General features: G+C 44.6%; 1 protein-coding gene and 1 long non-coding RNA gene across 3 annotated transcripts; both read left to right on the top strand.

Moving 5' to 3' along the window:
* LOC127918448 (transient receptor potential cation channel subfamily M member 1-like) lies at positions 1–24,965 on the top strand. The gene is given in 9 exon segments (XM_052501720.1): positions 1–413; positions 5,803–5,879; positions 7,412–7,613; positions 8,661–8,757; positions 8,760–8,873; positions 9,967–10,091; positions 11,169–11,340; positions 19,215–19,389; positions 23,892–24,965. Coding segments are annotated over 7 exon segments (948 nt in total). The 5' UTR covers positions 1–413; positions 5,803–5,879; positions 7,412–7,514; the 3' UTR covers positions 24,058–24,965.
* On the top strand, positions 17,779–19,208 carry LOC127918449 (uncharacterized). Of its 2 annotated transcripts, none has more exons than XR_008100023.1 (3): positions 17,779–18,784; positions 18,863–18,905; positions 18,990–19,208. It is a non-coding gene; the product is annotated as an uncharacterized LOC127918449 (long non-coding RNA). The 2 variants fall into 2 exon arrangements; XR_008100022.1 differs by having other exon boundaries at positions 18,820–18,905.
* Positions 24,966–26,933: the final 1,968 nt, after the last annotated feature.

The following is a 26,933-nucleotide window of genomic DNA, read 5'->3' as shown; positions in this document are numbered from 1 at the left end:
TCTGCTGGGCTTCAGTGGGTTAGGAGGACCCGGGTGAGAGCAGCTAGAGAGCTGGAGCTAGGGCTGGGCTGGTGTGAAGTTTCTTCAGAGTTCTTAGAGTTATTGAGAGTTCTTAGAGTTATTGAGAGTTCTTAGAGTTATTGAGAGTTATTGAGTTCTAAGAGAGTTCTTGAGTTCTAAGAGAGTTCTTGAGTTCTTAGAGAGTTCTTGAGTTCTAAGAGAGTTATTGAGTTCTTAGAGAGTTCTTGAGTTCTAAGAGAGTTCTTGAGTTCTTAGAGAGTTCTTGAGTTCTAAGAGAGTTCTTGAGTTCTAAGAGAGTTCTTGAGTTCTTGAGTTCTTCTTTACTAGTAGTTGGGTGTTGGGTTACTCTTGTGCTCCTCTTGAAGTTTCGACTGGTTACTCTTCAACTCAGGGTAAGTGGTTCTTCATTTTTTCTGATGTATCGAGGAAACACTATCTTCTTTGGTGTAGAAACTTTTGATGGTCAACTTTGTTCCTTTCTTATAGGCAGGGGATTCATTTGAGGTGCAATAGGAGAGGTGTTGAGTTATGTTCCACCAACTTAGGATGGGAGACAACATATAGAGGGAAATGGAATCTGAGGAAATTATTATAAAAAAACATTTAAAATAGCAATTTAGAGACAGTTCCATCGACGAACAAATAACCTCTATGTTAACCTCTAAAACCACAGGTTCCCCGCTAGGCTGTCATTGCAGGGTAGCCTAGTGGTTAGAGCGTTGGACTAGTAACCAGAAGGTTGCAAGTTCAACCCCCCGAGCTGACAAGGTACAAATCTGTCGTTCTGTCCCTGAACAGGCAGTTAACCTGCTGTTCCTAGACCAGTTAACCCACTGTTCCTAGACCAGTTAACCCACTGTTCCTAGACCAGTTAACCCCACTGTTCCTAGACCAGTTAACCCACTGTTCCTAGACCAGTTAACCCACTGTTCCTAGACCAGTTAACCTGCTGTTCCTAGACCAGTTAACCCACTGTTCCTAGACCAGTTAACCCACTGTTCCTAGACCAGTTAACCCACTGTTCCTAGACCAGTTAACCTGCTGTTCCTAGACCAGTTAACACACTGTTCCTAGACCAGTTAACCTGCTGTTCCTAGACCGTAATTGTAAATAAGAATTTCTTCCGAAGTGACTTGCCTCGTTAAAGAAAGGTTAAAAACCTCTTATGTTACGTCGTCTCCAGAACAACTCCACATGAGGAATAGATCTCTGAACAAAATGCTTATTTCGGAAGCACCCTGATTTTAAAAGTTCATAATTGAATTGTTATAAAAGTAAATTAGTTTCAAAACTTTGGTCAATCTAAAATTTTAGTCAATCTGTGGTCAATCTACATCTGTAGTGTACTCTATAGTGTGTAGGGTGTTAGGAGTTAGGTGTTAGGTGTTAGGAGTTAGGAATTAGGAGTTAGGAGTTAGGAGTTAGGTGTTAGGAGTTAGGAGTTAGGAGTTAAGTGTTAAGAGTTAGTAGTTAGGAGTTAGGTGTTAGGAGTTAGGTGTTAGGAGTTAGGAGTTAGGAGTTAGGAGTTAAGTGTTAAGAGTTAGTAGTTAGGAGTTAGGTGTTAGGAGTTAGGTGTTAGGAGTTAGGAGTTAGGTGTTAGGAGTTAGGAGTTAGGTGTTAGGAGTTAGGTGTTAGGAGTTAGGAGTTAGGTGTTAGGTGTTAGGAGTTAGGTGTTAGGAGTTAGGAGTTAGGAGTTAGGTGTTAGGAGTTAGGAGTTAGGTGTTAGGAGTTAGGAGTTAGGAGTTAGGTGTTAGGAGTTAGGAGTTAGGAGTTAGGAGTTAGCATGGCAGAGTTTTTTGGCCAACTTCCTCTCCGGGCTCCCGAGTGGCGCAACGGTCTAAAGGCACTGCATCTCTAATGCAAGAGGCGTCACTACTGACTCCCTGGTTCAAATCCAGGCTGTATCACAACCGGCCGTGATTGGGAGTCCCAGCGTCGTCTGGAACTGGCCGGTGTAGGCTGTCATTATAAATAAGAATTTGTTCTTAACTGACTTGCCAAGTAAAAAAAAAAAAAGATCTTGTTAGTTACAGAATTTACTGTCTTCTTTGTCCTTTTCACCTTTCTTTCCCAGGAACTGATCTTGTTATTTACAGAATTTACTGTATTCTTTGTCCCTTTTCACCTTTCTTTCCCAGGAACTGGTTGAAACTAGATTTTAAACAAGTTCAAATTGATTCCGCTCTGAGTGGTAATATGTTATTTATGAAGTAGACTGTTTACCAGGTTGATATTAATGAGTGGTAATATGTTGTAGTAGACTGTTTACCAGGTTGATATTAATGAGTGGTAATATGTTGTAGCAGACTGTTTACCAGGTTGATATTAATGAGTGGTAATATGTTGTAGTAGACTGTTTACCAGGTTGATATTAATGAGTGGTAATATGTTGTAGTAGACTGTTTACCAGGTTGATATTAATGAGTGGTAATATGTTGTAGTAGACTGTTTACCAGGTTGATATTAATGAGTGGTAATATGTTGTAGTAGACTGTTTACCAGGTTGATATTAATGAGTGGTAATATGTTGTAGTAGACTGTTTACCAGGTTGATATTAATGAGTGGTAATATGTTGTAGTAGACTGTTTACCAGGTTGATATTAATGAGTGGTAATATGTTGTAGTAGACTGTTTACCAGGTTGATATTAATGAGTGGTAATATGTTGTAGTAGACTGTTTACCAGGTTGATATTAATGAGTGGTAATATGTTGTAGTAGACTGTTTACCAGGTTGATATTAATGAGTGGTAATATGTTGTAGCAGACTGTTTACCAGGTTGATATTAATGAGTGGTAATATGTTGTAGCAGACTGTTTACCAGGTTGATATTAATGAGTGGTAATATGTTGTAGCAGACTGTTTACCAGGTTGATATTAATGAGTGGTAATATGTTGTAGTAGACTGTTTACCAGGTTGATATTAATGAGTGGTAATATGTTGTAGTAGACTGTTTACCAGGTTGATATTAATGAGTGGTAATATGTTGTAGCAGACTGTTTACCAGGTTGATATTAATGAGCGGTGGAACGCTGTCTGGCTCCATTGAGGCGTTGACTAGATGAGTTTGATATTATCTGCGGCTAAGAGGCCTGTGTTTACTAATTGTTTTACTATTTTAACCATTTGCAACGAACAAACTTTTACATCCAAATCTCTGAAATAATATTTTTTTTGTTAAAACTTGAGTAAAACTATGTGTGAGGTTAGTTACCGTTTCATAAGATATAAATACTAACTATTTGTTAAATGAATCCAAGATGTGCCCAGTCACTATTTGTTGGGACTTGGTTTTAAACCACCATTATCCAGAGTGAATGTATTTCCCAGAGTGCTCTGCGACAGACAGGACCCCCTGCCCCCTGCAGTAGAGTGACCTGTTAATCACTATGGCAAAACCACAACACAGAGTCATTAGGTTTATTTGGCGTCACATATACACGCATGAATGCACACACACACACACACACACACACACACACACACACACACACACACACACACACACACACACACACACACACACACACACACACACACACACACACACACACACACACACACACACACACACACACACACACACACACACTGCCCTGTTCTTTGAGCGTTTAGGCAGGATTAGGTGACCAGCGTTGTGGTTAAGAGGATTTGTTCCATCAAGAAATAAGAGTTTTTGTGCCTGAATGTTACAATAGAAAGCAGCATTCTACCAGTAATTAGCTAGACCCATACGGCTCCTGTAGAATGTAGTGCACTATGTAGGGAATAGGGCTCCTGTAGAAAGTAGTGCACTATGTAGGGAATAGGGCTCCTGTAGAATGTAGTGCACTATGTAGGGAATAGGGCTCCTGTAGAATGTAGTGCACTATGTAGGGAATAGGGCTCCTGTAGAATGTAGTGCACTATGTAGGGAATAGGGCTCCTGTAGAATGTAGTGCACTATGTAGGGAATAGGGCTCCTGTAGAATGTAGTGCACTATGTAGGGAATAGGGCTCCTGTAGAATGTAGTGCACTATGTAGGGAATAGGGCTCCTGTAGAATGTAGTGCACTATGTAGGGAATAGGGCTCCTGTAGAATGTAGTGCACTATGTAGGGAATAGGGCTCCTGTAGAAAGTAGTGCACTATATAGGGAATAGGGCTCCTGTAGAAAGTAGTGCACTATGTAGGGAATAGGGCTCCTGTAGAATGTAGTGCACTATGTAGGGTATAGGGCTCCTGTAGAAAGTAGTGCACTATATAGGGAATAGGGCTCTGGTCTATAGTAGTACCACTATATAGGGAATAGGGCTCTGGTCTATAGTAGTACCACTATATAGGGAATAGGGCTCTGGTCTATAGTAGTACCACTATATAGGGAATAGGGCTCTGGTCTATAGTAGTACCACTATATAGGGAATAGGGCTCTGGTCTATAGTAGTACCACTATATAGGGAATAGGGCTCTGGTCTATAGTAGTACCACTATATAGGGAATAGGGCTCTGGTCTATAGTAGTACCACTATATAGGGAATAGGGCTCTGGTCTATAGTAGTACCACTATATAGGGAATAGGGCTCTGGTCTATAGTAGTACCACTATATAGGGAATAGGGCTCTGGTCTATAGTAGTACCACTATATAGGGAATAGGGCTCTGGTCTATAGTAGTACCACTATATAGGGAATAGGGCTCTGGTATATAGTAGTACCACTATATAGGGAATAGGGCACTGGTCTATAGTAGTACCACTATATAGGGAATAGGGCTCTGGTCTATAGTAGTACCACTATATAGGGAATAGGGCTCTGGTCTATAGTAGTACCACTAAATAGGGAATAGGGCTCTGGTATATAGTAGTACCACTATATAGGGAATAGGGCACTGGTCTATAGTAGTACCACTATATAGGGAACAGAGCTCTGGTCTATAGTAGTACCACTATATAGGGAACAGAGCTCTGGTCTATAGTAGTACCACTATATAGGGAACAGAGCTCTGGTCTATAGTAGTACCACTATATAGGGAATAGGGCTCTGGTCTATAGTAGTACCACTATATAGGGAATAGGGCTCTGGTCTATAGTAGTACCACTATATAGGGAATAGGGTTCTGGTCTATAGTAGTACCACTATATAGGGAATAGGGTTCTGGTCTATAGTAGTGTACTATATAGGGAATAGGGCTCTGGTCTATAGTAGTACCACTATATAGGGAATAGGGTTCTGGTCTATAGTAGTACCACTATATAGGGAATAGGGTTCTGGTCTATAGTAGTACCACTATATAGGGAATAGGGTTCTGGTCTATAGTAGTACCACTATATAGGGAATAGGGCTCTGGTCTATAGTAGTACCACTATATAGGGAATAGGGCTCTGGTCTATAGTAGTACCACTATATAGGGAATAGGGCTCTGGTCTATAGTAGTACCACTATATAGGGAATAGGGCTCTGGTCTATAGTAGTACCACTATATAGGGAATAGGGTCCTGGTCTATAGTAGTACCACTATATAGGGAATAGGGCTCTGGTCTATAGTAGTACCACTATATAGGGAATAGGGCTCTGGTCTATAGTAGTACCACTATATAGGGAATAGTGCTCTGGTCTATAGTAGTACCACTATATAGGGAACAGGGCTCTGGTCTATAGTAGTACCACTATATAATGTATCCAAGCTATTTATTAAAGTATTTAATTATGCGGATGGATTTAATGGTAGTGCTTTTTTTTACGACATAGTGTTTACCAGAGTCGAGTGATTCTGAAGTCTAAACCATGAATCTCTCTCTTGTAGGCCCACAAAGCTTGGATTGAGAAGACGTTTCAGAAAAGAGAGTGTATCCAAATATTTCCCAGCAAAGAACCCAACAGGTACCGTTCATGCCCCTGTTCTCCCAGAACCCAACAGGTACCGTTCATGCCCCTGTTCTCCCAGAACCCAACAGGTACCATTCATGCCCCTCTTTACCCAGAACCCAACAGGTACCATTCATGCCACTGTTCTACCAGATCCCAACAGGTACCGTTCATGCCCCTCTTTACCCAGAACCCAACAGGTACCATTCATGCCCCTCTTTACCCAGAACCCAACAGGTACCATTCACTCCACTCTTTACCCAGAACCCAACAGGTACCGTTCATGCCCCTGTTCTCCCAGAACCCAACAGGTTACCATTCACTCCACTCTTTACCCAGAACCCAACAGGTACCATTCATGCCACTATTCTACCAGATCCCAACAGGTACCGTTCATGCCCCTCTTTACCCAGAACCCAACAGGTACCATTCATGCCCCTCTTTACCCAGAACCCAACAGGTACCATTCACTCCACTCTTTACCCAGAACCCAACAGGTACCATTCATGCCATTGTTCTCCCAGATCCCAACAGGTACCGTTCATGCCCCTCTTTACCCAGAATCCAACAGGTACCGTTCATGCCCCTCTTTACCCAGAACCCAACAGGTACCATTCATGCCCCTCTTTACCCAGAACCCAACAGGTTACCATTCACTCCACTCTTTACCCAGAACCCAACAGGTACCGTTCATGCCCCTGTTCTCCCAGAACCCAACAGGTTACCATTCACTCCACTCTTTACCCAGAACCCAACAGGTACCGTTCATGCCCCTGTTCTCCCAGAACCCAACAGGTTACCCATTCACTCCACTCTTTCCACCGATCCAATTTTCCTTGTTCCTCACTGTTCTCATATGCTTCCATGTTGAGCAGCAGATCATTTGTTGAGGCAGAGAGAGAGAGAGGGCTTTCAATGACCCAGTTTTAATAAAATAAATGTTTTTAGAGTGCTGTAGAATTTAGTGTACATCCCAAGTGGCATCCTATGCCCTATATAGGGCACTGTTATCAGTCCTGGTCAAACGTAGTGGTGAAACGTAGTGCACTACAAAGGGAACATGATGCTATTTGGGACGTAGACTTAATGAAATCTCCACTCGTACCGAAACGCTCTCAGTAAAAAAAAAAGAAAATTGAAAAACAACCTGCCGTTACGTGGCCCAAATCCCTTATTAAGGCCCAAATCCTTTCACATGGTGGTGATTGTGGGGATTTAACGTGACCACCACCCCCCCCCACACACACACACACTCAGATAGATCTACAGCAAACAGAGATGCCGCTGAAATTGGTCAGCACACAAACATGAACCGTAACAGCTGTCAGTAACATGGTGATGTAGCTTTATGCTACGTTGACGAAGCTACTACTAGTCATCTTTCATAGCTGTTACCACCATCAGTCTGTTCGTGTTCCACATTCCATCGCGCTTCCGTTAACACTTTACAAACCAACATGTAGAAAGCACTATGAAGTGGTTATAATGCATTATAACACCAGCAATAAGCATTTATAACCCCCAATGTCCTCCCTTTCTACCTCCAGGTGCAGTTGTGGTCAGGTAGTGAACCAGCATGTGGCCGTCATCCCAGGGGCGACCACTAGGGTGGCGGAAGAGGCAGGTCAGATCGGTCAGGGGGCGGTGCCCATGGAACGCTGGTCCGTGCTTAAACACACACGGGCCACGCCCACAGACACATACGGCATCATGGAGTTTCAGGGAGGAGGACATGTCAACAAGGCCATGGTTAGACGCCATCTTCTTTCCTTCATTCCTTTGAGGCATCCTCCATTTATACATTCACTTCCTGACCCTTTTTCCTCTCCTCCTCAACCCTTCAGTCTCTCATCTCTCCTCAACTTTAACAGTAGTTGAAATAGAATGTCCTCATAAACCATGAAGACATGAACCAAGAAGACATTTAATATAAATTTTACCTTTATTTTACCAGGCAAGTCAGTTAAGAACAGATTCTTATTTTCAATGACGGCCTGGGAACAGTGGGTTAACTTCCTGTTCAGGGGCAGAACGGCAGATTTGTACCTTGTCAGCTCGGGGGTTTGAACTCGCAACCTTCCAGTTACTAGTCCAACGCTCTAACCACTAGGCTACGCTGCCGCCCCATGAACCATGAAGACATGAACCATGAAGACATGAACCATGAAGACATGAACCATGAAGACATGAACCATGAAGACATGAACCATGAAGACATGAACCATGAAGACATGAACCATGAACCATGAAGACATGAACCAAGAAGACATGAACCATGAAGACATGAACCATGAAGACATGAAGACATGAACCATGAAGACATGAACCATGAAGACATGAACCATGAACCATGAAGACATGAACCATGAACCATGAAGACATGAACCATGAAGACATGAACCATGAACCATGAAGACATGAACCATGAAGACATGAACCATGAACCATGAAGACATGAACCATGAAGACATGAACCATGAAGACATGAACCATGAAGACATGAACCATGAAGACATGAACCATGAAGACATGAACCATGAAGACATGAAGACATGAACCATGAACCATGAAGACATGAACCATGAACCATGAAGACATGAACCATGAAGACATGAACCATGAAGACATGAACCATGAAGACATGAACCATGAAGACATGAACCATGCCACCATCATCTTGTTCACTCTCTCCATCCATCTCTCCCCTACAGTACATCCATGTGGCGTTTGTATTAAATGTCTTCAACCCCTTTGTCATTTACTCCTCCTCTCTCTCCGTCCATCTCTCCCCCTCAGTACATCCGCGTGGCGTATGATTCCAAGCCAGACAACATGCTCCACCTGATGGTGAAAGACTGGCAGCTGGAGCTCCCCACCCTGCTCATCTCCGTCCACGGGGACTGCAGAACTTTGACTTGCAGCCCAAACTAAAACAGGTGTTTGGAAAGGGTCTGATCCAGGCTGCAGTCACCACCGGGGCCTGGATACTCACTGGCGGAGTCAGCACTGGTACGTACTCCAGTTTGCTAACGGTGTGTTACATTCACTGACATGCTCACTGAGGTATCTAGCAACCAACGGCAACGTAGGCAAGTCACTAAATCTTGAGTCCGAGTCGAGTATCAAGTCCCTAGTGTTCAAGTCTGAGTCGAGTACCAAGTCCCTAGTGTTCAAGTCTGAGTCCGAGTCGAGTACCAAGTCCCTAGTGTTGAAGTCTGAGTCCAGTACCATGTCCCTAGTGTTCAAGTCTGAGTCCGAGTCGAGTACCAAGTCCCTAGTGTTCAAGTCTGAGTCCGAGTCGAGTACCAAGTCCCTGGTGTTCAAGTCTGAGTCCGAGTTGAGTACCAAGTCCCTGGTGTTCAAGTCTGAGTCTGAGTCAAGTCCCTAATATTCAAGTCTGAGTCCGAGTCGAGTACCAATTCCTTAGTGTTCAAGTCTGTGTCTGAGTCAAGTCCCTAGTGTTCAAGTCTGAGTCCGAGTCGAGGACCAAGTCCCTAGTGTTCAAGTCTGAGTCCGAATCGAGGACCAAGTCCCTAGTGTTCAAGTCTGAGTCCGAGTCGAGGACCAAGTCCCTAGTGTTCAAGTCTGAGTCCGAGTCGAGGACCAAGTCCCTAGTGTTCAAGTCTGAGTCCGAGTCGAGGACCAAGTCCCTAGTGTTCAAGTCTGAGTCCGAGTCGAGTACCAAGTCCCTAGTGTTCAAGTCTGAGTCCGAGTCGAGGACCAAGTCCCTAGTGTTCAAGTCTGAGTCCGAGTCGAGGACCAAGTCCCTAGTGTTCAAGTCTGAGTCCGAGTCGAGTACCAAGTCCCTCGTGTTCAAGTCTGAGTCCATTCTACTCGTGTCTGAATGTCCCTTATTAGTGCTGAACGGGCTCCATGTGTATCCTAGGGGTGATCCGGCATGTAGGAGTCTGAGTCCATGTCTCTTATTAGTGCTGAACGGGCTCCATGTGTATCCTAGGGGTGATCCGGCATGTAGGAGTCTGAGTCCATGTCTCTTATTAGTGCTGAACGGGCTCCATGTGTATCCTAGGGGTGATCCGGCATGTTGGAGTCTGAGTCCATGTCTCTTATTAGTGCTGAACGGGCTCCATGTGTATCCTAGGGGTGATCCGGCATGTAGGAGATGCATTGAAGGACCACTCCTCAAAGTCCAGGGGGAAAGTGTGTGCCATCGGGATCGCTCCATGGGGCATCGTGGAGAACAAGGAGGATCTGATAGGAAGAGACGTAAGTCACAGATAACTGCAACTTGGGAACTTGTTAAGGTGTGTGATTCTCTATTTAAATTCAACTCAATTCAACTCCTCAACTCAATTCAATTCAACTCCTCAACTCAATTCAATTCAACTCCTCAACTCAATTCAATTCAACTCCTCAACTCAATTCAACTCCTCAAATCAATTCAATTCAACTCCTCAACTCAATTCAATTCAACTCCTCAACTCAATTCAATTCAACTCCTCAACTCAATTCAATTCAACTCCTCAAATCAATTCAATTCAACTCCTCAACTCAATTCAATTCAACTCCTCAACTCAATTCAACTCCTCAAATCAATTCAATTCAACTCCTCAACTCAATTCAATTCAACTCCTCAACTCAATTCAATTCAACTCCTCAACTCAATTCAATTCAACTCCTCAACTCAATTCAATTCAACTCCTCAATTCAATTAAATTCAACCCCTCAACTCAATTCAATTCAACTCCTCAACTCAATTCAATTCAACTCCTCAACTCAATTCAATTCAACTCCTCAACTCAATTCAATTCAACTCCTCAACTCAATTCAATTCAACTCCTCAAATCAATTCAATTCAACTCCTCAACTCAATTCAATTCAACTCCTCAATTCAATTCAACTCCTCAACTCAATTCAATTCAACTCCTCAACTCAATTCAATTCAACTCCTCAACTCAATTCAATTCAACTCCTCAAATCAATTCAATTCAACTCCTCAACTCAAATCAATTCAACTCCTCAACTCAATTCAATTCAACTCCTCAAATCAATTCAATTCAACTCCTCAAATCAATTCAATTCAACTCCTCAACTCAATTCAATTCAACTCCTCAACTCAATTCAATTCAACTCCTCAACTCAATTCAATTCAACTCCTCAACTCAATTCAACTCCTCAAATCAATTCAATTCAACTCCTCAACTCAATTCAATTCAACTCCTCAACTCAATTCAACTCCTCAAATCAATTCAATTCAACTCCTCAACTCAATTCAATTCAACTCCTCAACTCCTCAATTCAACTCCACGTTAAACATGATGTTATTATATGTCTCCCGCCCAGGTGACACGTCCGTACCAGGCCATGTCCAACCCCATGTCCAAGCTGTCTGTCCTCAACAACAGCCACTCCCACTTCATCCTAGCAGATAACGGGACCCGGGGAAAGTACGGCGCGGAGGTCCGTCTTCGCCGTCAGCTGGAGAAACACATCTCCCTGCAGAAGATCAACACACGTAAGTCTGACAGATTGGTGGGGGGGAGTGAGGGGGGGGTTGTCTGTGTGACACCAGGCAGTGTAAGCCCGTTGAGCTAAAGACCGAGGCATTAGCAGAGGGAGCAAACTAACAACAAGTCTTCAGGTCTCAGACCAGAACAACTTAATATTTACCATGAATCATCTAATGTTAATGCTAATGTTGGAACTATACACCGTATTAGAGTCTGAGATACAAGGTACCCTCGTGTTGTCATAGTCCAGGCTTCTTTAGGTGTGTTGATCAGAGAGAGCCTGTCCTGCACTGCTGTACCCCGGTGAGGAGCTGATCTATGTGACCTGTGGGTTTCCCTTTGTCATCCTATGCCTGGAGATCATGATAAGGCAGGGACAACAAAGGGATGCTCAGCTGTCACCTCTGACTTCAACTACCCTGACATTAATACTGTGTCTGAGGCCTATGAGGACCACATGCTGACTACAGGCAGCACCGCTGAGGACCACATGCTGACTACAGGCAGCACCGCTGAGGACCACATGCTGACTACAGGCAGCACCGCTGAGGACCACATACTGACTACAGGCAGCACCGCTGAGGACCACATGCTGACTACAGGCAGCACCGCTGAGGACCACATACTGACTACAGGCAGCACCGCTGAGGACCACATGCTGACTACAGGCAGCACCGCTGAGGACCACATGCTGACTACAGGCAGCACCGCTGAGGACCACATACTGACTACAGGCAGCACCGCTGAGGACCACATGCTGACTACAGGCAGCACCGCTGAGGACCACATGCTGACTACAGGCAGCACCGCTGAGGACCACATACTGACTACAGGCAGCACCGCTGAGGACCACATACTGACTACAGGCAGCACCGCTGAGGACCACATGCTGACTACAGGCAGCACCGCTGAGGACCACATACTGACTACAGGCAGCACCGCTGAGGACCACATGCTGACTACAGGCAGCACCGCTGAGGACCACATGCTGACTACAGGCAGCACCGCTGAGGACCACATACTGACTACAGGCAGCACCGCTGAGGACCACATGCTGACTACAGGCAGCACCGCTGTGTCTGAGGACCACATGCTGACTACAGGCAGCACCGCTGTGTCTGAGGACCACATACTGACTACAGGCAGCACCGCTGAGGACCACATGATGACTACAGGCAGCACCGCTGAGGACCACATACTGACTACAGGCGGCACCGCTGAGGACCACATACTGACTACAGGCAGCACCGCTGAGGACCACATACTGACTACAGGCAGCACCGCTGTGTCTGAGGACCACATGCTGACTACAGGCAGCACCGCTGTGTCTGAGGACCACATACTGACTACAGGCAGCACCGCTGAGGACCACATGATGACTACAGGCAGCACCGCTGAGGACCACATACTGACTACAGGCAGCACCGCTGTGTCTGAGGACCACATGCTGACTACAGGCAGCACCGCTGAGGACCACATGCTGACTACAGGCAGCACCGCTGAGGACCACATACTGACTACAGGCAGCACCGCTGTGTCTGAGGACCACATGCTGACTACAGGCAGCACCGCTGTGTCTGAGGACCACATGCTGACTACAGGCAGCACCGCTGAGGACCACATGCTGACTACAGGCAGCACCGCTGAGGACCACATACTGACTACAGGCAGCACCGCTGTGTCTGAGGACCACATGCTGACTACAGGCAGCACCGCTGAGGACCACATACTGACTACAGACAGCACCGCTGTGTCTGAGGACCACATGCTGACTACAGGCAGCACCGCTGTGTCTGAGGACCACATACTGACTACAGGCAGCACCGCTGAGGACCACATACTGACTACAGGCAGCACCGCTGAGGACCACATACTGACTACAGGCAGCACCGCTGAGGACCACATACTGACTACAGGCAGCACCGCTGAGGACCACATGTTGACTACAGGCAGCACCGCTGAGGACCACATACTGACTACAGGCAGCACCGCTGAGGACCACATGCTGACTACAGGCAGCACCGCTGAGGACCACATGCTGACTACAGGCAGCACCGCTGAGGACCACATGCTGACTACAGGCAGCACCGCTGAGGACCACATGCTGACTACAGGCAGCACCGCTGTGTCTGAGGACCACATACTGACTACAGGCAGCACCGCTGAGGACCACATGATGACTACAGGCAGCACCGCTGAGGACCACATGCTGACTACAGGCAGCACCGCTGAGGACCACATACTGACTACAGGCAGCACCGCTGTGTCTGAGGACCACATACTGACTACAGGCAGCACCGCTGAGGACCACATGCTGACTACAGGCAGCACCTCTGAGGACCACATGCTGACTACAGGCAGCACCGCTGAGGACCACATGCTGACTACAGGCAGCACCGCTGTGTCTGAGGACCACATACTGACTACAGGCAGCACCGCTGAGGACCACATACTGACTACAGGCAGCACCGCTGAGGACCACATGCTGACTACAGGCAGCATTGCTAAGGACCACATACTGACTACAGGCAGCACCGCTGAGGACCACATACTGACTACAGGCAGCACCGCTGAGGACCACATGCTGACTACAGGCAGCACCGCTGAGGACCACATGCTGACTACAGGCAGCACCGCTGAGGACCACATACTGACTACAGGCAGCACCGCTGAGGACCACATGCTGACTACAGGCAGCACCGCTGAGGACCACATGCTGACTACAGGCAGCACCGCTGAGGACCACATGCTGACTACAGGCAGCACCGCTGAGGACCACATGCTGACTACAGGCAGCACCGCTGTGTCTGAGGACCACATACTGACTACAGGCAGCACCGCTGAGGACCACATGATGACTACAGGCAGCACCGCTGAGGACCACATGCTGACTACAGGCAGCACCGCTGAGGACCACATACTGACTACAGGCAGCACCGCTGTGTCTGAGGACCACATACTGACTACAGGCAGCACCGCTGAGGACCACATGCTGACTACAGGCAGCACCTCTGAGGACCACATGCTGACTACAGGCAGCACCGCTGAGGACCACATGCTGACTACAGGCAGCACCGCTGTGTCTGAGGACCACATACTGACTACAGGCAGCACCGCTGAGGACCACATACTGACTACAGGCAGCACCGCTGAGGACCACATGCTGACTACAGGCAGCATTGCTAAGGACCACATACTGACTACAGGCAGCACCGCTGAGGACCACATACTGACTACAGGCAGCACCGCTGAGGACCACATGCTGACTACAGGCAGCACCGCTGAGGACCACATACTGACTACAGGCAGCACCGCTGAGGACCACATACTGACTACAGGCAGCACCGCTGAGGACCACATGCTGACTACAGGCAGCACCGCTGTGTCTGAGGACCACATACTGACTACAGGCAGCACCGCTGAGGACCACATGCTGACTACAGGCAGCACCGCTGAGGACCACATACTGACTACAGGCAGCACCGCTGAGGACCACATGCTGACTACAGGCAGCACCGCTGAGGACCACATACTGACTACAGGCAGCACCGCTGAGGACCACATGCTGACTACAGGCAGCACCGCTGAGGACCACATACTGACTACAGGCAGCACCGCTGAGGACCACATGCTGACTACAGGCAGCACCGCTGAGGACCACATGCTGACTACAGGCAGCACCGCTGAGGACCACATACTGACTACAGGCAGCACTGCTGAGGACCACATACTGACTACAGGCAGCACCGCTGAGGACCACATGCTGACTACAGGCAGCACCGCTGTGTCTGAGGACCACATACTGACTACAGGCAGCACCGCTGAGGACCACATGCTGACTACAGGCAGCACCGCTGAGGACCACATACTGACTACAGGCAGCACCGCTGAGGACCACATGCTGACTACAGGCAGCACCGCTGAGGACCACATACTGACTACAGGCAGCACCGCTGAGGACCACATGCTGACTACAGGCAGCACCGCTGAGGACCACATACTGACTACAGGCAGCACCGCTGAGGACCACATGCTGACTACAGGCAGCACCGCTGAGGACCACATGCTGACTACAGGCAGCACCGCTGAGGACCACATACTGACTACAGGCAGCACCGCTGAGGACCACATACTGACTACAGGCAGCACCGCTGAGGACCACATGCTGACAACAGGCAGCACCGCTGTGTCTGAGGACCACATACTGACTACAGGCAGCACCGCTGAGGACCACATGCTGACTACAGGGAGCACCGCTGAGGACCACATACTGACTACAGGCAGCACCGCTGAGGACCACATGCTGACTACAGGCAGCACCGCTGAGGACCACATACTGACTACAGGCAGCACCGCTGAGGACCACATGCTGACTACAGGCAGCACCGCTGAGGACCACATACTGACTACAGGCAGCACCGCTGAGGACCACATACTGACTACAGGCAGCACCGCTGTGTCTGAGGACCACATACTGACTACAGGCAGCACCGCTGAGGACCACATGCTGACTACAGGCAGCACCGCTGTGTCTGAGGACCACATACTGACTACAGGCAACACTGCTGTGTCTGAGGACCACATACTGACTACAGGCAACACTGCTGTGTCTGAGGACCACATACTGACTACAGGCAACACTGCTGTGTCTGAGGACCACATGCTGACTACAGGCGGCACCGCTGAGGACCACATACTGACTACAGGCAGCACCACTGTGTCTGAGGACCACATACTGACTACAGGCAGCACCGCTGAGGACCACATACTGACTACAGGCAGCACCGCTGAGGACCACATACTGACTACAGGCAGCACCGCTGAGGACCACATGCTGACTACAGGCAGCACCGCTGAGGACCACATGCTGACTACAGGCAGCACCGCTGTGTCTGAGGACCACATACTGACTACAGGCAGCACCGCTGAGGACCACATGCTGACTACAGGCAGCACCGCTGTGTCTGAGGACCACATACTGACTACAGGCAGCACCACTGTGTCTGAGGACCACATACTGACTACAGGCAGCACCGCTGAGGACCACATACTGACTACAGGCAGCACCGCTGAGGACCACATGCTGACTACAGGCAGCACCGCTGTGTCTGAGGACCACATACTGACTACAGGCAGCACCGCTGAGGACCACATGCTGACTACAGGCAGCACCGCTGTGTCTGAGGACCACATACTGACTACAGGCAGCACCGCTGAGGACCACATGCTGACTACAGGCAGCACCGCTGTGTCTGAGGACCACATACTGACTACAGGCAACACTGCTGTGTCTGAGGACCACATACTGACTAGAGGCAACACTGCTGTGTCTGAGGACCACATACTGACTACAGGCAACACTGCTGTGTCTGAGGACCACATACTGACTACAGGCAGCACCGCTGTGTCTGAGGACCACATACTGGCTACAGGCAGCACCGCTGAGGACCACATGCTGACTACAGGCAGAACCGCTGTGTCTGAGGACCACATACTGGCTACAGGCAGCACCGCTGAGGACCACATACTGACTACAGGCAGCACCGCTGAGGATCACATACTGACTACAGGCAGAACCGCTGTGTCTGAGGACCACATACTGACTACAGGCAGCACTGCTGTGTCTGAGGACCACATACTGGCTACAGGCAGCACCGCTGAGGACCACATACTGACTACAGGCAGCACCGCTGAGGACCACATACTGACTACAGGCAGAACCGCTGTGTCTGAGGACCACATACTGACTACAGGCAGCACTGCTGTGTCTGAGGACCACATGCTGACTACAGGCAACACTGCTGTGTCTGAGGACCACATACTGACTACAGGCAACACTGCTGTGTCTGAGGACCACATACTGACTACAGGCAACACTGCTGTGTCTGAGGACCACATACTGACTACAGGCAGCACCGCTGAGGACCACATACTGACTACAGGCAGAACCGCTGTGTCTGAGGACCACATACTGACTACAGGCAACACTGCTGTGTCTGAGGACCACATACTGACTACAGGCAGCACCGCTGAGGACCACATACTGACTACAGGCGGCACCACTGTGTCTGAGGACCACATACTGACTACAGGCAACACTGCTGTGTCTGAGGACCACATACTGACTACAGGCAGCACCGCTGAGGACCACATACTGACTACAGGCGGCACCGCTGAGGACCACATACTGACTACAGGCAGCACCGCTGTGTCTGAGGACCACATACTAACTACAGGCAGCACCACTGTGTCTGAGGACCACATACTGACTACAGGCGGCACCACTGAGGACCACATAATGACTACAGGCAGCACCGCTGAGGACCACATACTGACTACAGGCGGCACCGCTGAGGACCACATACTGACTACAGGCAGCACCGCTGTGTCTGAGGACCACATACTAACTACAGGCGGCACCGCTGAGGACCACATAATGACTACAGGCAGCACCACTGAGGACCACATACTGACTACAGGCAACACTGCTGTGTCTGAGGACCACATACTGACTACAGGCGGCACCACTGTGTCTGAGGACTAACAACATGAATAGGAACTAATATAGGAGGCATTATGAAAATTATTCAAGGTTCCATTTTTAAAAAAGCTTTAAAAAAAACGAAGTCTGGGAACTTTGTTTTGCTGCTATTTGTCTTTATCATCATTATAACATGTTGTTGTGTCTGTCTCTCCCAGGCTAGGGGTCAGAGGGTCATGTTGTTGTGTCTGTCTCTGCCAGGCTAGGGGTCAGGGGGTCATGTTGTTGTGTCTGTCTCTGCCAGGCTAGGGGTCAGGGGGTCATGTTGTTGTGTCTGTCTCTGCCAGGTCAGGGTCAGGGGGCCATGTTGTTGTGTATGTCTCTGCCAGGTCAGGTGTCATGTTGTTGTGTCTGTCTCTGCCAGGCTAGGGGTCAGGGGGTCATGTTGTTGTGTCTGTCTCTGCCAGGTCAGGGTCAGGGGGCCATGTTGTTGTGTCTGTCTCAGCCAGGTCAGGGTCAGGGGGTCATGTTGTTGTGTCTGTCTCTGCCAGGTCAGGGTCAGGGGGTCATGTTGTTGTGTCTGTCTCTGCCAGGTCAGGGTCAGGGGTCATGTTGTTGTGTCTGTCTCTGCCAGGCTAGGGGTCAGGGGGTCATGTTGTTGTGTATGTCTCTGCCAGGTCAGGGGTAATGTTGTTGTGTCTGTCTCAGCCAGGTCAGGGGTCAGGGGGTCATGTTGTTGTGTCTGTCTCTGCCAGGTCAGGGTCAGGGGGCCATGTTGTTGTGTATGTCTCTGCCAGGCTAGGGGTCAGGGGGTCATGTTGTTGTGTCTGTCTCTGCCAGGTCAGGGTCAGGGGGCCATGTTGTTGTGTATGTCTCTGCCAGGCTAGGGGTCAGGGGGTCATGTTGTTGTGTATGTCTCTGCCAGGCTAGGGGTCAGGGGGTCATGTTGTTGTGTATGTCTCTGCCAGGTCAGGTGTCATGTTGTTGTGTCTGTCTCTGCCAGGCTAGGGGTCAGGGGGTCATGTTGTTGTGTCTGTCTCTGCCAGGCTAGGGGTCAGGGGGTCATGTTGTTGTGTCTGTCTCTGCCAGGTCAGGGGTCAGGGGGCCATGTTGTTGTGTCTGTCTCTGCCAGGTCAGGGTCAGGGGTCATGTTGTTGTGTCTGCCTCTGCCAGGCTAGGGGTCAGGGGGTCATGTTGTTGTGTCTGTCTCTGCCAGGTCAGGGTCAGGGGGCCATGTTGTTGTGTCTGTCTCAGCCAGGTCAGGGGTAATGTTGTTGTGTCTGTCTCTGCCAGGTCAGGGGTAATGTTGTTGTGTCTGCCTCTACCAGGTCAGGGGTCATGTTGTTTTGTCTACCTCTGCCAGGTCAGGGGTCATGTTGTTTTGTCTGCCTCTGCCAGGTCTGGGTCAGGGGGTGCCTCTGGTCTGTCTGATCCTGGAGGGGGGTCCCAACGTCATCTCCATAGTCCTGGAGAGCCTGAGGGAGGACCCCCCTGTCCCGGTGGTGGTCTGTGACGGCAGTGGACGGGCCTCTGACATCATCTCCTTCGCACACAGATACTCTGAGGACGACGGGTGAGAAACAGACCTGGGTCACATACCTGCAAAAAAATATATGCTTAAAAACGTATCAAACACATGTCAGATACATGTCAGATACATGTCAGATACATGTCAGATACATGTCAGATGCATGTCAGATACATGTCAAATACATGTCAGATGCATGTCAGATACATGTCAAATACATGTCAAAAACGTATCAAACACATGTCAGATACATGTCAGATACATGTCAAATACATGTCAGATACATGTCAAATATAGGTCAAATATATGTCAAATACATGTCAAATATATGTCAGATACATGTCAAATATAGGTCAAATATATGTCAAATACATGTCAAATATATGTCAAATATATGTCAGATACATGTCAAATATAGGTCAAATATATGTCAAATACATGTCAAATATATGTCAAATATATGTCAGATACATGTCAAATATAGGTCAAATACATGTCAAATACATGTCAGATACATGTGAAATATATGTCAAATATATGTCAAATATGTCAAACATATGTCAAATATATGCTTAAAAACATATCAAATACATGTCAGATACATGTCAAATATATGTCAAATATATGTCAAATACATGTCAGATACATATCAGATACATGTCAAATACATGTCAAATACATGTGAAATATATGTCAAATATATGCTTAAAAACATATCAAATAAATGTCAGATACATGTCAAATATATGTCAAATATATGTCAAATACATGTCAGATACATATCAGATACATGTCAAATACATGTCAAATATATGTCAAATATATGTCAAATACATGTCAAATATATGTCAAATATATGCTTAAAAACATATCAAATACATGTCAGATACATATCAGATACATGTCAAATACATGTCAAATACATGTGAAATATATGTCAAATATATGTCAAATATATGTGAAATATATGTGAAATATATGTCAAATACATGTCAAATACATGTCAAATATATGTCAAATATATGTCAAATATATGTCAAATATGTCAAACATATGTCAAATATATGCTTAAAAACATATCAAATACATGTCAGATACATGTCAAATATATGTCAAATATATGTCAAATATATGCTTAAAAACATATCAAATACATGTCAGATACATGTCAAATACATGTCAAATACATGTGAAATATATGTCAAATATATGCTTAAAAACATATCAAATACATGTCAGATACATGTCAAATATATGTCAAATACATGTCAGATACATGTCAAATATATGTCAAATACATGTCAAATATATGTCAAATATATGCTTAAAAATATATCAAATACATGTCAGATACATGTGAAATATATGTCAAATATGTCAAATATATGTCAAATATATGTCAAATACATGTGAAATATATGTCAAATACATGTGAAATATATGTCAAATACATGTCAAATACATGTGAAATATATGTCAAATATGTCAAATATATGTCAAATATATGTCAAATACATGTCAAATATATGTCAAATATATGTCAAATATATGTCAAATACATGTCAAATACATGTCAAATACATGTCAAATATATGTCAAATATATGTCAAATATGTCAAATACATGTGAAATATATGTCAAATATATGCTTAAAAACATATCAAATACATGTCAGATACATGTCAAATACATGTGAAATATATGTCAAATATATGCTTAAAAACATATCAAATACATGTCAGATACATGTCAAATACATGTGAAATATATGTGAAATATATGTCAAATATGTCAAATACATGTGAAATATATGTCAAATATGTCAAATACATGTCAAATATATGTCAAATATGTCAAATATATGTCAGATACATGTGAAATATATGTCAAATATATGCTTAAAAACATATCAAATACATGTCAGATACATGTCAAATATATGTCAAATACATGTCAAATACATGTCAAATATGTTAAATATATGTCAAATATATGTCAAATACATGTCAAATATATGTCAAATACATGTCAAATATATGTCAAATATATGTCAAATATATGTGAAATATATGTCAAATACATGTCAAATATATGTCAAATATATGTCAAATATATGTCAAATATGTCAAATACATGTGAAATATATGTCAAATATGTCAAATACATGTCAAATATATGTCAAATACATGTCAAATACATGTCAAATATATGTGAAATATATGTCAAATATGTCAAATACATGTGAAATATATGTCAAATATGTCAAATACATGTCAAATATATGTCAAATATGTCAAATACATGTGAAATACATGTGAAATATATGTCAAATATGTCAAATACATGTGAAATATATGTCAAATATATGTGAAATATATGTCAAATATATGTGAAATATATGTCAAATATATGTCAAATATATGTCAAATATGTCAAATACATGTGAAATATATGTCAAATATGTCAAATACATGTCAAATATATGTCAAATACATGTCAAATATATGTCAAATATATGCTTAAAAACATATCAAATACATGTCAGATACATGTCAGATACATATCAGATACATGTCAAATACATGTCAGATATATGTCAAATATATGTCAAATATATGTGAAATATATGTCAAATACATGTCAAATATATGTCAAATATATGTCAAATATATGTGAAATATATGTCAAATACATGTGAAATACATGTGAAATATATGTCAAATATGTCAAATACATGTGAAATATATGTCAAATATATGTGAAATATATGTCAAATATATGTGAAATATATGTCAAATATATGTCAAATATATGTCAAATATGTCAAATACATGTGAACTATATGTCAAATATGTCAAATATATGTCAAATACATGTCAAATATATGTCAAATATATGCTTAAAAACATATCAAATACATGTCAGATACATGTCAGATACATATCAGATACATGTCAAATACATGTCAAATATATGTCAAATATATTTCAGATATATTTCAAAAACATATCAAACACATGTCAGATACATGTCAGATATATGGCAGATACATGTCAGATACATGTCAGACACATGTCAAATTAATGTTAGAGACAGTATATAGGACGTTGGATTAGAAACAGAACTAGAACAGGGCTGTGATCTAATGTCCACACTAGCAGAAACAGAACTAGAACAGGGCTGTGATCTAATGTCCACACTAGCAGAAACAGAACTAGAACAGGGCTGTGATCTAATGTCCACACGAGCAGAAACAGAACTAGAACAGGGCTGTGATCTAATGTCCACACTAGCAGAAACAGAACTAGAACAGGGCTGTGATCTAATGTCCACACTAGCAGAAACAGAACTAGAACAGGGCTGTGATCTAATGTCCACACTAGCAGAAACAGAACTAGAACAGGGCTGTGATCTAATGTCCACACTAGCAGAAACAGAACTAGAACAGGGCTGTGATCTAATGTCCACACTAGCAGAAACAGAACTAGAACAGGGCTGTGATCTAATGTCCACACGAGCAGAAACAGAACTAGAACAGGGCTGTGATCTAATGTCCACACTAGCAGAAACAGAACGAGAACAGGCCTGTGATCTAATGTCCACACTAGCAGAAACAGAACTAGAACAGGGCTGTGATCTAATGTCCACACTAGCAGAAACAGAACTAGAACAGGGCTGTGATCTAATGTCCACACTAGCAGAAACAGAACTAGAACAGGGCTGTGATCTAATGTCCACACTAGCAGAAACAGAACTAGAACAGGGCTGTGATCTAATGTCCACACTAGCAGAAACAGAACTAGAACAGGGCTGTGATCTATTGTCCACACTAGCAGAAACAGAACTAGAACAGGGCTGTGATCTAATGTCCACACGAGCAGAAACAGAACTAGAACAGGGCTGTGTTCTGATGAATTTGCTCTTAACTGATTTGAATAAAGTTAAATTAATTAAGTTAAATTAATTTATTAAGTTAAATTAATTAAATAGTTAAATAAAGGTTAAATAAAAATATAATAAAATTGATTTAGTTACAATGGAACCAACTGAATAGTACTAAGAATGTAAACTCCAAACTGAAGCACATCGCAAATACTTTAAAATGGAATATAACATGAATAATCTTTGCCTAAAGAGTAGACTGTAGAGGTGGTCTGACCAGTCTCTCTGTCTCTCCTCAGCTTGGTAGGTCTAAAGAGTAGACTGTAGAGGTGGTCTGACCAGTGTCTCTGTCTCCTCAGCTTGGTCAGTCTAAAGAGTAGACTATAGAGGTGGTCTGACCAGAGTCTCTGTCTCCTCAGCTTGGTCAGTCTAAAGAGTAGACTGTAGAGGTGGTCTGACCAGTCTCTCTGTCTCCTCAGCTTGGTCAGTCTAAAGAGTAGACTATAGAGGTGGTCTGACAAGCCTCTCTGTCTCCCCTCAGCTTGGTCAGTCTAAAGAGTAGACTGTAGAGGTGGTCTGACAAGTCTCTCTGTCTCGCCTCAGCTTGGTCAGTCTAAAGAGTAGACTGTAGAGGTGGTCTGACCAGTCTCTCTGTCTCCCCTCAGCTTGGTCAGTGATAGCGTGAAGGACCAGCTCCTGGTCACCATCCAGAAGACGTTTAACTACAACCGCGGTCAAGCCCAGCAGATCTTCCTCATGGTGATGGAATGTATGAAGAAACGATCTCTGGTGAGTAGGGAAGACATTATTATACAGGATATGTTCCCATAAACTACATTAGCATAACACTAAGAATTCCTCTCCAATGCATTGGACAGGAATTCTAAGTGTTATGCTAATAATGCTAACGAATTCCTCTCCAATGCATTGGACAGGAATTCTAAGTGTTATGCTAATAATGCTAACGAATTCCTCTCCAATGCATTGGACAGGAATTCTAAGTGTTATGCTAATAATGCTAATGAATTCCTCTCCAATGCATTGGACAGGAATTCTAAGTGTTATGCTAATAATGCACGAATTCCTCTCCAATGCATTGGACAGGAATTCTAAGTGTTATGCTAATAATGCTAACGAATTCCTCTCCAATGCATTGGACAGGAATTCTAAGTGTTATGCTAATAATGCTAACGAATTCCTCTCCAATGCATTGGACAGGAATTCTAAGTGTTATGCTAATAATGCTAACGAATTCCTCTCCAATGCATTGGACAGGAATTCTAAGTGTTATGCTAATAATGCTAACGAATTCCTCTCCAATGCATTGGACAGGAATTCTAAGTGTTATGCTAATAATGCTAACGAATTCCTCTCCAATGCATTGGACAGGAATTCTAAGTGTTATGCTAATAATGCTAACGAATTCCTCTCCAATGCATTGGACAGGAATTCTAAGTGTTATGCTAATAATGCTAACGAATTCCTCTCCAATGCATTGAGTGCGTCATAAGTGACGGTTTTAGTATCTAGACAATTTGGTAGTTAAAATATATATTTTTTAAGCCTTACGTACATTTTAGAAACACTTTTTTTTTTACCACATACTGTAAGTAAAAACCTAATGTATTCAAAAATATATTCAAACATTAAAGATTATAATTTGTGATGAAAGTAAAGCGACATTTTAATAATTGAATTGTTTTATGTTATTTGATGCATCAATAAAACCGTCCCATTCATTTGTGTCATCCTGTATTGTCATTCATGTGTCCCGTGTACAATCATTTGACCCGCTACATGAAATAAGTCAACACAGCCAATATCCATCATCATTGAAGACCTGACACCATTCTACTTCATAAACCCTGCATCCCAGAGTCAGAGTGTTCCTCATAAAATACAGTTTAAGAATATGTCCTCATAAACAACGATAACATGAACTACATCACCATCATCCCTGTCTCACATCTTCAACTACATCACCATCATCCCCGTCTCACATCTTCGTAATACATCACCATCATCCCTGTCTCACATCTTCAATTACATCACCATTATCCCTGTCTCACATGCTCAACTACATCACCATCATCCCTGTCTCACATCCGCAACTACATCACCATCATCCCCATCTCACATCTTCGTAATACATCACCATCATCCATGTCTCACATCTTCATACTACATCACCATCTTCCCTGTCTCACAGCTTCTTCAACTACATCACCATCATCCCTGTCTCACATCCGCAACTACATCACCATCATCCCCATCTCACATCTTCGTAATACATCACCATCATCCATGTCTCACATCTTCATACTACATCACCATCATCCCTGTCTCACAGCTTCTTCAACTACATCACCATCATCCCCGTCTCACATCTTCATACTACATCACCATCATCCCTGTCTCACATCTGCAACTACATCACCATTATCCCTGTCTCACATCTGCAACTACATCACCATTATCCCTGTCTCACATCTTCATACTACATCACCATCATCCCTGTCTCACATCTTCAACTACATCACCATCATCCCCGTCTCACATCTTCAACTACATCACCATTATCCCTGTCTCACATCTTCAACTACATCACCATCATCCCTGTCTCACATCTTCAATTACATCACCATCATCCCCGTCTCACATCTTCAATTACATCACCATCATCCCTGTCTCACATCTTCAATTACATCACCATCATCCCTGTCTCACATCTTCAATTACATCACCATCATCCCCGTCTCACATCTTCAACTACATCACCATCATCCCTGTCTCACATCTTCAACTACATCACCATTATCCCTGTCTCCCATCTTCAATTACATCACCATTATCCCTGTCTCACATCTTCAATTACATCACCATCATCCATGTCTCACATCTTCATACTACATCACCATCATCCCTGTCTCACATCTTCAACTACATCACCATCATCCCTGTCTCACATCTTCAATTACATCACCATCATCCCTGTCTCACATCTTCAACTACATCACCATTATCCCTGTCTCACATCTTCAATTACATCACCATCATCCCTGTCTCACATCTTCAACTACATCACCATCATCCCTGTCTCACATCTTCAATTACATCACCATCATCCCTGTCTCACATCTTCAACTACATCACCATCATCCCTGTCTCACATCTTCAATTACATCACCATCATCCCTGTCTCACATCTTCAACTACATCACCATTATCCCCATCTCACATCTTCAACTACATCACCATCATCCCCATCTCACATCTTCATACTACATCACCATCATCCCTGTCTCACATCTTCATACTACATCACCATCATCCCTGTCTCACATCTTCAACTACATCACCATCATCCCCATCTCACATCTTCAACTACATCACCATCATCCCTGTCTCACATCTTCATACTACATCACCATTCTCCCTGTCTCACATCTTCGTAATACATCAACATCATCCCTGTCTCACATCTTCATACTACATCACCATCATCCCTGTCTCACATCTTCATACTACATCACCATCATCCATGTCTCACATCTTCATACTACATCACCATTCTCCCTGTCTCACATCTTCGTAATACATCACCATCATCCCTGTCTCACATCTTCATACTACATCACCATCATCCCTGTCTCACATCTTCATACTACATCACCATCATCCATGTCTCACATCTTCATACTACATCA

Source organism: Oncorhynchus keta, unplaced genomic scaffold (assembly GCF_023373465.1).
Source record: "Oncorhynchus keta strain PuntledgeMale-10-30-2019 unplaced genomic scaffold, Oket_V2 Un_contig_14236_pilon_pilon, whole genome shotgun sequence".
Classification (NCBI taxonomy): domain Eukaryota; kingdom Metazoa; phylum Chordata; class Actinopteri; order Salmoniformes; family Salmonidae; genus Oncorhynchus; species Oncorhynchus keta.
Note: the sequence above shows the minus strand (reverse complement) of the source record. Positions and strands in the feature narration are given on the sequence as shown.